Raw genomic sequence first — 15,542 nt, forward strand, 5'->3', positions numbered from 1 at the left:
AACATCCTAAGACGTAATTCCCATTGCTTGTTCTGCGGGCAAAAATGTACCCTTTTGCAAAAGTTGACAATAATCACTCATCCGGTGTGCTCAATATTTTTGAGCACACTATTAACATTTTGAAACTCAACTCAAGATACTTTGAGAATAGCATTGGAGTATAATTATTTTCTACCTTGTGTACTTTTGAATGTTACCTACCTTAGCAAAGACTTTGATGGTATACCCAAGTTGTTTAACTCTGACATCAATATCAGCATATGCAGCCAGCATCCGTGTATTGTGTTGTGCCAAAGTGTTGTATAGACTAATATCTCCCTCTAGTTGAGTTCTCCTCAGAGTAAATTTCACAATGGGTACTTTAGCTGTAGGGATTGGTACAACTCCATATAGACCATTGTATTTCTTGATCTTTCCTGCCAGGTTTTCAATGATTTCAGGTGCTGGTTTTGACATCTCCTACAGTTCAATGAGGGAAGAAATACAATTCATTACATGACTTTTCAATGATTTCAGGTGCTGGTTTTGACATCTCCTACAGTTCAATGAGGGAAGAAATACAATTCATTACATGACTTTTCCATCAATGCATTCAACACACCAGTAATGTTTGTAGTTGTATCCAAATTGCTTTTTTTACTGCAGTGAAACATAACGATTGACAGTGCATGCAATGATGATCACTGCAATGCAATTTACTAATTACGATATCAGTATGCTTGATTCAATACATCTAGTGATATGTACCAACACTGGGATGTACAAAATATTGGTTACAGGTGGCAATAAAATTAAAGTATAGGTGGATACATGTAGTGTGTGAGGACATTAAAATCATGCAAAATGTCCTGATTTTATATGACACTAATTATTTTCACAGCTGGCAAATTTCAGCTAACAGTGAGTTGATTTTGCCAGCTACCAGCTATTTTCTATGTCTGAGTGATTCCATGTCATTACATTCTATAGGAAGCTGAGTTACTGATAGCAAACCTTCACTGGATGAACATCTGGATGAACAAATGAAATGTGGTCAGTCATGAACATTAGACATATAACTATACCATATATGTGATAAAGCAGGGAGGAACCAAAATGGAAGGGGTGGATTCTGTGGGAAAATATTACTTTGAGGTTTTCACAAGGTGCAGCATGGAAAGTTGTCCTGGAAGGTGGCACAGACAAGTTGATGACTGGGCAGATGGAGGACACTGCTTTGTAACATCTCTGTACATCATACTGATGAGAAAGTCTGATTGAGTTGGATAGAGAGATGTGCTGGTAAGACACTAAAACAAGATAACAATGATGTATGGATGAATGTTCATATTATAACAAACGTAATAGCAACAATTGCATGAGAAGACTTTACCTCTGCTGTCTGTACATCTTTGAAAGTCATACAGATGTCCAAGTCGCTGAACTGAAATCCAAAACCATTTATGGAAGATCCAAAAAGACACAGCTGGGCATCATCTGTAGACATGATGAAAAAATAGTGTTATTGTGATATCAATGACAAATTCAACAATCTAAGATTTCATCATAAGTTGAAACCCCAATAGATGTTAAAGGGACAAAGTCGACCATTTTTCATGAATTTTGGTTGATACGAGATACAACCTATATTATTTGACATGTTGAAAGATACTAAATGAATGGGTGACCATGCATATATTTGATCCCGGTTTTAGACAAATTAAATGAAACCATCGCGAAAAACAATTAATGGTCATGACCATTAATTCATTCTCGCGATGGTCTCATGTATCGTATCTACAGCCGAGGTTGAATATATGCATAGTCACCCATTCATTATCTTTCAACACGTCAAACAATATAAGTAGTATCTTATATCAAACAAAATTCATGAAAAATGGCCGACTTTGTCCCTTTAATGAATTGCAACTGTGGCTCAAAACAACCTCTGCAATGTTGAGTACACACACCACACACACACACACACACACCCTGTACAATCATACACTCTGGCAGTAAAATGATTTGTACACTCACAGGATTTACATTTATGAATGAATTGTGTCTCACATTGTAAATTCACAGTCTCTGTTGATGAAAATTAAGAAACTGTATTTAGATAAGGTGATATATAGTTTCAGATCCAAATGTTTAGTAAACAGATTAGTTTGCACTCCCTATGCAGCATATTGAGATACACAGTATTCAGCTTGTCAACTTAGCCTGTTCATGTGAAGACAATTGTTGCTGTTGTTGTTGACAAGTACATTCTGGTCCAGGATAGAATTCAAAGGTAAACAATGACACTGCATTTTAACTATAGAGATGGGGACAGTGACAACAAGTTGAACAACTATACGAGGTCTTATCTTATCATTAAAATTGAGACCAGGAGGAAGTAATTCATCTGTGGACACTTGACATACCAGTGGACAGACGGCAACACAACACATGGTGTTCTAGTGTTCCATTAAGTGTTATTTCTGTATTGTGGTCTCAAATATAGAAACAAAGTGTGAAAGATGACACACACCTGGAAGATTCAGTATCTGTTTCTACAATGTACCTAATACAAATGTGAATGTTTTACTAAGAAAACCTTACCGTGTATATGCTTTTGGATGTACTTTTCCAAGTCCCTCAAGATTTCTTCTCTTATTTTGACTTCTATATCATTTGGGGCGTGAATTTCTGAAAAATTAAGTACATTATCACTGTATCACTACCTTGGGAACATTTTTGAACTTTAATTCCATACTCTATTGAGTATAACCCCTTGCTCATGTATAAGCCCCTCCACTAATTTTCAAGGAATTTTTGAAAATGCTGTGTATTAACCCCTACAAGTACCTCAGACTAGTTTTTCTCAAATATGAAAGAGTTCAGAAAGTGTGATGAATAATTCCAGTTGGTAAAATTACTTTTTAGACCAGAAAAACAGGTAAAAGGTGTTAAAATAATGTGGTGCTGGAGTTTCTTCAATGAAACATAAGGAAAAAGTCATCGTTGATGACACAGTCCCCACTTGTTAATGGGTACTTTGATGATCAGACCTCTAACTGTATTGGCCAGCCAAGAAAAACATATGCGCATAATAATGAGGTACAAGATGTGACATCTTAAGGTCTAACATCCTATCAGAATTGGAGGGTATAGATATAAAGGACATAGCACTTGTGGTTACGTATTTATCGACATAAACGTATATTTCAGGTCAAAGGTCATCGAGGTCACATGACATTTGGTCAAAAAATTTCTATCCTATAGTTATCCCTATATACCAAAAATCAGACATCCAGCTCTATGGGCTTGCTCAGAATTAGATATACGCATAATTAATGAGGTACAGTATGAAGCATTATAAGGTCTCCCATCATACCATATATGAAGGGTGTACCACTTGTGGTTACTGAGTTATGGACAAATATGTATATTTGAGGTCAAAGGTCACCGAGGTCACGTGACATTTTGTAAAAAAAATTGTATTGCTAAGTTATCCCTATATACCAAAAATCAGACCTCTAGCTCTGTTGACTCGCTCAAAATTAGATATGCGCATAATTAATGAGGTACAATATGTGGCGTCATAAGCTGTCCCATCATACCATATATGAAGGGTGTACCACTTGTGGTTACTGAGTTATGGACAAATATGTATATTTGAGGTCAAAGGTCACCGAGGTCACGTGACATTTTGTCAAAAAAATTGTATTGCTAAGTTATCCCTATATACCAAAAATCAGACCTCTAGCTCTATTGACTCGCTCAAAATTAGATATGTGCATAATTAATGAGGTACAATATGTGGCGTCATAAGCTGTCCCATCATACCATACATGAAGGGTGTAGCACTTGTGGTTACTGAGTTATGGACAAATATGTATATTTGAGGTCAAAGGTCACTGAGGTCACATGACATTTTGTCAAAAAATTGTATTGCTAAGTTATCCCTATATACCAAAAATCAGACCTCTAGCTCTATTGACTTGCTCAAAATTAGATATGTGCATAATTAATGAGGTACAATATGTGGCGTCATGGTGTAGCACTTGTGGTTACTGAGTTATGGACAAATATGTATATTCGAGGTCAAAGGTCACCGAGGTCACATGACATTTTGTCAAAAAATTGTATTGCTAAGTTATCCCTATATACCAAAAATCAGACCTCTAGCTCTATTGGCTCGCTCAAAATTAGATATGCACATAATTAATGAGGTACCATATGTGGCGTCATAAGGTGTCCCATCATACCATATATGAAGGGTGTAGCACTTGTGGTTACTGAGTTATGGACAAATATGTATATTTGAGGTCAAAGGTCACCGAGGTCACGTGACATTTTGAAAAAAAATAGTATTGCTAAGTTATCCCTATATACCAAAAATCAGACCTCTAGCTCTATTGGCTCGCTCAAAATTAGATATGTGCATAATTAATGAGGTACAATATGTGGCGTCATAAGCTGTCCCATCATACCATATATGAAGGGTGTAGCACTTGTGGTTACTGAGTTAATGCAAATATATATATTTGAGGTCAAAGGTCACCAAGGTCACATGACATTTTGTCAAAATATCTGAGATATCTGCGTGAATGGATGGACTCACGGACGGACATGACCCAATCTATAAGCCCCCTGGACTTCATCCGTTGGGACTAAAACTGTGTCACTGCATCCTTTTTGCAATATGAATACGATGAGAAACTAAATTTTTATTTTTCTTGGCCTTATACATGGGAGTCTATGGACTGCCTTATACATGGGAGTCTATGGACTGCCTTATACATGGGAGTCTATGGAGACTGCCTTATACATGGGAGTCTATGGAGGTGAAAACTAAAAAGTCCTCTAACACGGCCAAATTTGATCGCATTGTGAAACAAATCGACGTGCATCTGTATGGGGTAGGGTACTATCCTTGTGCAAAGTTTGAAAGAAATTGACCTGGGCATGTCTGAGATATCTGCGTGAACGGACGGACGGACGCACGCACGCACGCACGGACATGACCAAACCTATAAGTCCCCCCGGACGCTGTCCGTGGGGACTAAAAAGGTATGTTTTTCGAGTACTTATGATTCTGTGACCCTCCATGAGCCTTTACCTAACAGAACAATACTGTACTACTCTGACGTCACACACTGCTACTTTTCATTTCTATTCAGATCTACAATGCTGGTTGTCATTGTCAGATCTACAATGCTGGTTGTCATTGTCAGATTGTGAAATGTCGTTGTTTGAAGCAATTGTTTTTCATCTTTGAAGAGTTTTGACTGGTGATTTATGTTGCTTTTAGAAGACACTGATTGTTTGACTTTGGAAAGTTCACTTCCTAAAATTACATAGAGCAAATCCATGTTGACACATTGTGAATCAATGTCGATTGAATACATGGACATCTTTGTTCTGAGTTTTCTTCTTATTTTGAGAACAAATTCACTGTGAAATTTCACCAAATTGTCACTCTGTATCCAGGGATTGTGCAATTAATTTGATTTGGAACAGTGATATAAAATAGTGTGTCAGTATGGCTAGTAAACTGTTGCAGAGTTTTGCTGTCTCCTGCCAATAGTTGTCTGTCAGAATTGATTTGCCTGCACATGTGACTGTGAGAAATAGTTAATCAAAGCTTGTGAGTACCAGTATATTTTTTAGTCTTTTACAATTTCTGTTGGACGTAAATAGATTTTTGAAAGCGGTTTAAAGTTCAAGTAGTGTTAAATAATCATGCACAAATTATTATAAATTAAACATGAGTGGCAGCAAATATCTGGTTGCTATGGTATGAGCCCCTCTGCTAGCTGTATCATAATTAGGTTATTACAAAACTACTATCATAAGTTCAATGAGTACTTTCAGAAAGGCACCATCCTTTACTGTGCTTCACACAATATACATCACCAATTATCTAATGAACAATTCATAGTAGTATTAATGACATGTGGCTTACTTATCATTTGCTGGCATGTGTGATCAATTCTTCTCATATCTTCGGCAGATAACTTTGGTAACTTTGGAAGATTTGGTGGTCTATCATCTGGACAACTCTGTCAGAAAATAATGGAAAAGAAGTTACACATAATGTATTCTGTACAATAGCTGTCTTCTTCATGAAAATTAAGCAAATATACTTTCCACAAAGGAAATAACCAAAGTTATGGGAGGCACAGGAACACATTCTATGCTTTAAAACTTGTCCAAAAATAACATACTAAAACGTTTGATTGAGCGGGTACACTTATCAAAGCGTTAATGAGTTTCAAACCTACACATGCTTAAAATCGGAAGATGATTATGAAAGTTTAGTATTGAAATGATGACCTACTTCATACAACTTTTTGACTGACTTAGAAATTAGATTTAAATTGTAGTATGATGGCCCTCACTATCTACGAGGCACTTGGGCCTGTAGTTTACATTCCATTTTAATGTGTGGGCAAATAATGAACATGATTTGTGCCTCCCTTTTTGTGTAATGTCTTTTTTAGAACATGGTGAACTTCTTTGGTCTACATGAACTGCTACACAATATAAATTGGTGACACAAATCAAACATATAATACTCTACCAGTATAGCATGTGAGTGTTCATAGCTTAAATGAGTAAATTTGTAAAAATCGTGTTGAAGGAAGTTCCTCTAAATTGTGTAAGTGTCATCTTTGATAAACTTTCTGCAAAGCAAAGCCTTTGATATTTGTAAGACATACCTGATAACTATGACCTTCTCTCTTGCAAGATTTACACACAATGACTGGTTTCTTCCCTCCGTTTGTTAAGATTTTCTGATCAAACATAAATTCCATCAATGCATTATCATTTGTGTCTTCAACACTACTACTATTAACATCTACTTTGGTAGAACTTGCAGCATCATCAGTGACATCATCAACGGTCATTTCTTCTTTGATGTTTTCCTCCTTTTTCATTCCATGGTCATTGTCAAGTGCACTGTTGTCAGCGTCATCTTCATCATCACCATCATTACCACCATCATCATTTACACCTTCACTTCCACTCTGACTTGCACTTTCTGATTCATGTTCAACAGTGACATCCTCTTCTGTCACTTCATCATCTTCAACTGCCATGGCAACATCAACATCCTCCTCAGAAACAGTTTCATAGTCATCATCATCATCATCATCATCATCATCCTCGTCATCTTCTTCTTCTTCTTCATCTTCACCATCTTCACTGTGACTGGGTTCTACGTCATTTAAAGTTTTTTCCAACATGTCCTGTAACAACACATGGACAACCTCCTCTGACGTTAGATCTTCTTTAACTACACTACTCTTATCTACACAATGGTCTGATTCTTGTGGCATTCTATCAAAGCATGCTTGTTGTTCCTGATGAAGATGTGTCACAGAATCACCTGCATCTTCAGTGTTCTCTTTGGTCTGCAACATCTGATTATTCTGTGCATTGTTTGGCATTGTATGGTTATTAATTTGAAGCCTCTTCATATCTTCATCCAATGGACTGCATTGTGAAGTACTGTTGATTATTGTACTTTCCCCTGAGTGGGCAGTGTTTATATCTTCACTAAAGCTAGCACTGTCCTCTTGTTGTGTTAGCTTGCTCTTATCAATATTTCCTAGATGCTGTTCTGGCACTGGTTGACCTGACTCCTCTCTATATTCACTCTCTGATGTTCTTGAGTGCACAGTTAAGTCTACATCTTGATCACTGGTTGACTTCAGTGTGAGTTCAGTGTTTTCATCACTAGCACCTTGTGTTGTAAATGAAAGCATCTTGGAATTCTCACCATCATCAGCCTTTGCACTCTGAGCTTCACTGGAGTTGATAATTCCTACATCAGCTTTGCTGTTACCAACAACATCAAAAGTACTGCATTCTTCACTGCCTCTGTTATCACTGTCAACAACTTCAGTTCCAGCTCTGTCTGTCATTTCAATGTCACCCTGATTACCAAAGTCATCAGCTGTTTCATTACCAGGTGTTTGGTCACATGGTTTATCAGCCTTGACAGATTCCTTTCCAAGAGCAACAGCGCCCTCTATGGCTTTGATATTTTCACTGTCCACAGTTGTCTGAGCATTTTGCTCAGTACCCACAGATTCTTTCTCCTGTTGTGTTTTATCCTCTGTCACATTTCCATCATGAACACCACTGATGTCTGCACTGACTGCTTGCTTATTGTCCGTTGCAGTAGATTCTGAAGCACCAGTGTCTCTAACATTGTTTTTGCTAGGTCTTTGTTGATCTTGTTTATTGCTTGATGAGTGTGGTGGTGTTCCAAAGTACTTGACACCGTCTCGAAGTCTGTCCATGATGAACTCAAATACTAGCTGACTATTCACAGATCTTGCTAGGTTACGTTTTGGCATGTATGGATCTGTGGGAAGGAACAAAAACCACTGTCATGTTGAAATGATTCATACAGATTCACATAGCTGATTAGTAACAGTTATTACATATATGTCTTTGCCTGCTAATATTTTGCTTGAAACCAATTAATCTCAACAATGCATCTTTCCATTGGATGAAGTAAGTGAAAACATTACAATGCACAAATTTCAGCTACTTATATGTAAGACTCTGGTGGCATGGTACCTGATGCTGGGGTCAAATTCAAAGACACTGAAATGTGGCATGGCTCAAAAGTCTACTTTTGGTGACCAAATTGAATTTCATAGAGCAATATTGTTCCTTTTCAGAGGGCTGGAGAAACTACTGGTACTTTCAGTTGTATCCCAGTCTTACGGATTTTGATTCCTCTTTAAAGATGAAATAAATAAGCAAAGATCCATTGATCAGTGAAAATATCCTGACGTAAAATGATTTACGTCTTTATTAAACAATATGTGATTCTCATTTAAAAAAATATAAGCCCTTCAACCAAAGACACAGGTATTATGAATTTTAAGGAATTAATCATCTGTGAGCGAATGAATTATGGAAAAAGTGATAGGAAGGGAACCTACAGGCTTAAGGAACAATATATGTTATAATCTGTGTTACATGTACCGGTATGTCCAAAATTGTTTAAACCTTTCCTGCCGAGCGCCCCTGTCCGTTATCCTGCCAAGTCGGTCAAAACCGGCCCCCTTTTCCGTGTCTACAGAAGATAGGCTCTCCTGCACGCTTTCCTGCCAGGCATTTGGCGGGAAAATACCGCATTTTCGGGGTACGATTACCGACCATATACGTGTTAGACTTCAAAAATTTTTGCATGCCCGTATAGAGGGCAACCGCTGATGAGGTTGTGTCCAGAAAATGACGAGGTCACGGGCATTGTTTGCCCCGGGGGACGTGCACTTTATGCCCTTTTCTAGCTTACTTTCGCGGAAGTAAAGCTCGTTCGCCGGCACGCACGGCCACACCGGGGAAACGTCACCTCTCTCGTGGGTTAGTAGAAGACCCAGGGGTTAGTGCTATGGGTGCGGGAGCACCCTCAAACCTGTCCTGTTTCCCCTGGGTTGTGTCACTTGGCCACGTACTTTGAACGACTTGGAAGAGTCGCACATTGCAGTCTGCTTTGACGTAGTGTCAACGACATAGTTCCGCCATTGAAGGAAGGCGTGTACGTAGTTTGGCCAGTTCAGTGAACACTTAGCTCGTTAGTGTTACCGTTTCCTAACACGTTAGTTGTGCAGTTGTTACTAAGGTGCAGTTTTGTACCACCTTAGCTCTGGACAGTGCAACTGCTCTATGCACTAACCCCAACGACAGATGGTTGGTACAACGTCTACGTCGCACGAGCACAGCCTCCGTTGGGCTGTGCCCCTCCCACGTGATACAACGCACGTTCATCCATTACTATAGCGTCCTTACGGATCTGCCAAAAACGAAAGTGGGGGTAAAAACAAAACAAACGAAAATATGCGATCCATAGATAGTATTTTATTCGGGAATAATTTACATTATGCCGAACAATAAATCTCGGAGTCTGTCTCGACGTCCGAGTGCATGGTCCGTGTTTCAAAAATTACAATCGGGGTGGCAGATCCGTGTTTCAAAAATTATAATAGGGGGAATTGTACAAAATAATCCGTCTAAACAAAACAAAACAAAACGAAAATATGCGATCCATAGATAGTATTTTATTCGGGAATAATTTACATTATGCCGAATAATAAATCTCAGAGTCTGTCTCGACGTCCGAGTGCATGGTCCGTGTTACAAAGATTACAATCGGGGGATTGTACAAAATAATCCGTGTTTCAATTTACAATCAGCGGGATCGTAAAGCACAAACAAACGGCACAACCGTGCTCAAAATGTGATCATGGTCCGTGTTCAGAATACAGTCAAGCCACTGTTAGGCGAAGCTGTCCCCTGTCCGTTATTTACGTCGGGTTCTCTTGCTGATGGGTGTCGTCGGGGCTGTGTGAGTAGAGGTCTGCACGCCAATGCTCCTCTTACCTCGTAGCATCATGCGATGATGAAAAGCCGCAAAACACTCGCCCTCGTGAAGATGAACCCCGCACAGACTACATCCTTTGGACGTCTCAGACAGTCGTCCGCTCGCAGTGGTCTTACCCTCTCTGCTACATACTTTACAGCATTTCTGCCGCCCCTCCAAACGGCTGACAACGTGCATCGGCTGATTTTGTGGATTGATGTACGAGGCAAGAGAAACAGTGGCCTCGACCTCTCTCACACTGGGCTGCGATCGCCCACAATAACCGCCAATGAGTTGTTTCCCGACACGCAGATGAAACATCTTATGGGTCAGCTTACTATCAGGGTGTACATGCTTGAAGCATATATATGCATTTACCAGGGCAACATCAATCAGGTAACATGCCAGATATGTCCACCATCTGTGGTTCTTGCGCCCAGTGTGAAAGTACTTGCGCTTCTGGTTGGCTCGGTCGACGCCTCCCATGTACGGCGATAATTATACAGCGACAGAGGCACTTGTCGCCGCTCGTCTCCCTCCCCCACTGGCACGCACTCCAAGGGTGGATAGACCGTATTCAAGATCAGCACCTGAGCGTTACTATCCTGATAAGCAGTGATGTTAAGACGAGAGTCCGTTCTGGTCGTGGCTTTCATATCCCCAACAGACAGAGGAAGGCGCTTCCTCTTACCCGGCGGAATTAATTGAGGGGGCATGGTGCGACGATTACGGCGGTTGAAACTCCCGACCATGTAGATCCCGGTCTCCATCAGCTCTCTAGCAGTAACGACCGTGCTAAACAGGCTATCACAGAATAGGCTGTGATTATATCCACAGAATGGCTGGACCAGCTCCATCGTAATTCTTTTCACCACACCTCGCTCCTGCCGTCTCCCATCAGTCCGATCCCGATATTTCACACCTAGGTACGGTGCAAAGTTAGCTATGTATGCAGTGGTGGAGTCGCACAGCTGCCATATCTTGAAACCGTCTCGATCAGGCTTATGCGGTAATCTCTGCTTAAATTTAGAACGGCCCTTAAATCGCACATGCCCTCGTCGATGGAGATCTCTCTACCCATCTTATAATTATTTACGCACCGGTCAACTATGGGCTCCATCCATGGATTGATTTTATACAGGGGATCCTCCTGACACCGACGTCGGCGGCGTGCCTCATCAGGATCACGACGTGGATCGTTCTCTGGGTCTGCCAGATGAAAGTATCGCATAAGCTGCTGAAAGCGACTGCGGGTAATCACAGTAGAAATACCCTGGTTTCTCAGAAAGGGATCGCTAGACCAATAATCCTCCACTGATGATTTACGGTCGATACCCATACAGACTAAGACGCCAATGAACGCCTGCACCTCTCGGTAGTCAGCGTTACGCCAGTATTTATCTATTTTCCTAGCGATATGTCGCTGGTGGAATTGGCGTATTTATTAGTCTCGTCCTTGGCCAATCTGATCAGTGTAGCTGGAATAAACTTAAAAAAGTAATCGAGCTCACGGGCGTGGCTGGGCAAGGTGAAAGTCGGTCCTCTCTCATGGTCAAAATCGGTCTCCTCAAATATATTAGCATCGGTAGTCTCCGACATACGCCAGACAGGAGGTGTGTCGTCCTCCGCCAACACAGCAGCAGCGTCATCATCGTCGTCAGAGCTTGCCTCACCTACGTACTGCCTGTCATAAAAGTCATCGTCCTCTGCCGCATCCTCGTCAACCTCCGAGTCGGACTCAGCGGTGATATCACCGTCGTCTGGGCGTCTGGGCCTGAATCGCCCGTAGCGGCATCAAGGATCATATCTGGCTCAAAATCAGGTGGGCTATCCTGATAACGAACCCTCCGCACTATCTTTTTCGGGGGGCGGGGACATCGCAGCACACGAAACTATGGCAGGAGCGGGCTCGGCAGCCTCTGCTGATGACGAGGACTCAAGCTCTTTCGCACTGGGCACAGGAACCTCTCCTGACGCAGGATGAGGGCTCATAGTAGCAACAGGAGGTGTCTCTCCCGGAGCAGCCGGGGGAGAACCAATGGCATCAGCCGTCTCATTACTCACTGTCTCACTAGCAGCAGCAGACGTAGTCTGTGCAGGTGAAGTATCTCCCACAAGAGCAGATGTAGTCTCTGCAGGTGAAGTAGTCTCTCCCGGAGCAGCCGGGTGAGAACCACTGGCAACCGGTGACCCGTCATCATCCTCATCGGCAGAACGATCGGTCTTACGTTTACGCTTACCACTGGGTTTTTCAGCCGGAGATGGCTTCGCCTTACGGGAGCGTTTCTTGCCCGACTTCTTAGAACGTTTACTAGGGACATCACAACGATCGCTACCACTACCGCCCGGAGACTCTGCATCTTTGAGCTTCAGTCGTCTGCTCGCCTTCAGAAAACTATTGCGGTCCGTCAAGCTCATGTCTGGAACAGTGTCGACAGACTAGCAGGTCCCTCCTTTTAAAGCCACAGGGAAACAAAGCCCTGGACATGATTGGACGCAGGGGTGTTAATATATGCATCCACCTGTTATTATAATGGACCTACGGCAATCAGTCCACCAACCGGCGCTGACATTCCTACCCGTCATGTAAATTGCCTGTCCGCACCATTTGATATGCTAATAATACTCATTTGCGATGCAAATCAATCGAGCACTTAGCATAACATAGTCAATGTCATTAGCATCTCAACTTGACATTCCGTCCAGCTGGGTACGTGGCATGCGCACCTGCCACCCAAGGACGTTGCCCCAAGCCCATGTTTAGTACGGGTGGGAAACCCGTATCTTTAACCTCATGTCCCTTCTAAGTACGCCTGCGCAGGGTGTATTGTCATCCAAGTCGGTGACAAGCCAACCCGACAGATTGCCCATTAAGCAGTAATGGACTGGCCGTCTCGTTCTTGTACGGCAACGAACAGTGCTTCAGCGGCTTGTTTAGGTCATAACCGTCGCCTGCCGAGCGGCTTACCCAACTAAGGCGGTCAAAGATGAAGGATGCCAAAATTGTCAACGGCTGTCTCGGCCTCGTCCGTTGGGCAAACATGGCTCCTTCAAATAACGTGGCCAGCACGTCTACGTCATCAGCGGTGATGACGACCCGTCATTGACGCCCGAGTGCGTAAAACTCGAATATACCGACAGGTACCTCTACCTGAGTCGGTCATACTACGGTATAAACCAAACACAGGTCTGCCAACTCCCGTTAGACTCGGCCGTTAGCCGAACTTCACAGGGACAACATAGGCGTAACAAGTCGGTGAACAACGGTTCACGCACCTAACCGCAGCTGCCAAGTCGGTGAACAATGGTATCAAATTTTGAGGCCATGTTCCTGAATGGCAAGGCTGAGGCGGTGTGTTTCGTTGCACGGCTTGAACGTCTAGAGCCAAGTGCAGCCGACAACGTCCGACATCTGAGTGGGTAGTCTTTTCGAGAAGGTAACAAGTCGGTTAAAAGCGGTGGTTACCCTTCACAAATGTCGCTCAAGTCCGTTCGGATCAGTTCCATGTCAGGGACTAATCAAGCCGAGTCCGTCAAATCCGTTCGCACTTCCCGTCAATCAGGACCAAGTCCGTGATTTTCGTCTCGCACCATTGGCAAAAAATTGCACCGCCAGCTGAGGCGGTCTTAGGCGGTTGCCTTCGAGAAAGCCGAGTCCGTCAAATCCGTCCGCACTTCCCGTCAATCAGGACCAAGTCCGTGATTTTCGTCTCGCACCATTGGCAAAAAATTGCACCGCCAGCTGAGGCGGTCTTAGGCGGTTGCCTTACAGATTAGCGTTGCCGAGTCGGTCAATTTCGGCCGCAATCTATGTAGTGCCTCAGAGCCAAGTTACCCCAAACTCCGCTAGAATACGTCAACGTGCTAACCTGCCAAGTACGCTACTCGTCCCCCAAAAAAAAACCAGTCCCCCACCGGGGTGGGGGACTGGCTGGGTAGCTTCCGCACCTTTCCCTGTCCTTGGACTCTCTGTGAACCCATTTCGAGAGCAAACGCCGTTCCTCGCCCAAAACCTGTCCTCGAACGACCCCTAGCGCGAGCAAGGGTTTGCTACACGTAGTTCCGTCGACTAGGCAGGAAAGTGGGTACCAAAAAGTAGCCCGATTTCCACCGCCTTGGCAGGATAACGGCCGTGGCTGCTCAGATTCTAGCTACACCGAATTTCAAGCGGATTTTCACCGACTTGGCAGGAAAAGGGTTAAACCTGAAAATGGTATAAGTCATTCCAGGTCTAAATCAAATGGATTACAAAGTGTGCCTTCTTTTCACACTGAAAAACTGTACAGACCTGAGAGGCTATTGTGAAGGTTATGCAATATTGAAAAATCTCACCTTCCACAGCGATCTTTTTGGTACTCCACTTTTTGGCCTCTTTTTCAAAAGGTGAAGACTGTCGAATACAGATAACCAAATCTGCCATTTTAAACTCTAGCCCATAAAATCTGAACAACTGAATCCAGAGTTCACCAGTACTGCTTTATTTTTACATTTCCAGACATTTGGCTGAAATTAAAAAAGCAAAATTTATAATTAATATATCCGTCAACCATTGCTCATTATATTCTGCTACATAGCACAGACATGGCAAATAAATATTTCAGTCAAACAACTGTGGATGAGAAGAAATATTCCAAGGTCTACCAGAAAATCAAAATGTTCATACTGATACACAGAATTCTATTTACTTCAATGCTCTCAAAAAGTTCCTGTAGTATGATATCTTTGATACAGTACACTACATGTATTTACTGATGTTCTCACAAGACAGTTCATTTGTTGAAGGATTGTTTTGTGCCTTTTTTATTGAGAAATTATATCAACACCTTATTACATCAATCACAATTCTGAATTTATAGACTTTTTGATATCATACACTTCAACAGTCCCATAATATAGGTCTATAAAGAAAGCACCCTTCAAGTTCATTCTTTATCACAACTCAGCTTAGTTGTTAAAGTATGGCAAGTGCAATACTAAAAGGAAACCCCTCTACATATGCTATGTACATTTTATCAAGTTATAAGGTGATATTGCTTAGAAAAATTTGAATTTGTCAACCAGATGACAGTTAAATTTCACTTTCCTACACATCTTTTTTGTAACAAAGCATACATGTATGAGTACACATTGTACATAAGCATGCCCATACTGATTGGAGAGAGCTTATGTAGAACTAGGCCAGCATCAC

At 41.8% G+C, this 15,542-nt stretch overlaps 1 protein-coding gene across 1 annotated transcript in view; it reads right to left on the reverse strand.

Annotated features, from left to right (window-relative positions):
* LOC139138103 (terminal uridylyltransferase 7-like) overlaps nucleotides 1–15,542 on the reverse strand; it is a 51,776-nt gene that overhangs the window by 24,142 nt on the left and 12,092 nt on the right. The window contains exons 9-15 of the mRNA XM_070706326.1: nucleotides 14,996–15,060; nucleotides 14,687–14,829; nucleotides 6,690–8,344; nucleotides 5,933–6,029; nucleotides 2,584–2,670; nucleotides 1,373–1,476; nucleotides 202–459 (exon numbers count right to left, since the gene is read on the reverse strand). Coding sequence (XP_070562427.1) covers nucleotides 202–459; nucleotides 1,373–1,476; nucleotides 2,584–2,670; nucleotides 5,933–6,029; nucleotides 6,690–8,344; nucleotides 14,687–14,829; nucleotides 14,996–15,060 — 2,409 coding nt within the window. The remainder of the gene's footprint in view (nucleotides 1–201; nucleotides 460–1,372; nucleotides 1,477–2,583; nucleotides 2,671–5,932; nucleotides 6,030–6,689; nucleotides 8,345–14,686; nucleotides 14,830–14,995; nucleotides 15,061–15,542) is intronic.

Source organism: Ptychodera flava, chromosome 8 (genome assembly GCF_041260155.1).
Source record: "Ptychodera flava strain L36383 chromosome 8, AS_Pfla_20210202, whole genome shotgun sequence".
NCBI classification, from domain to species: domain Eukaryota; kingdom Metazoa; phylum Hemichordata; class Enteropneusta; family Ptychoderidae; genus Ptychodera; species Ptychodera flava.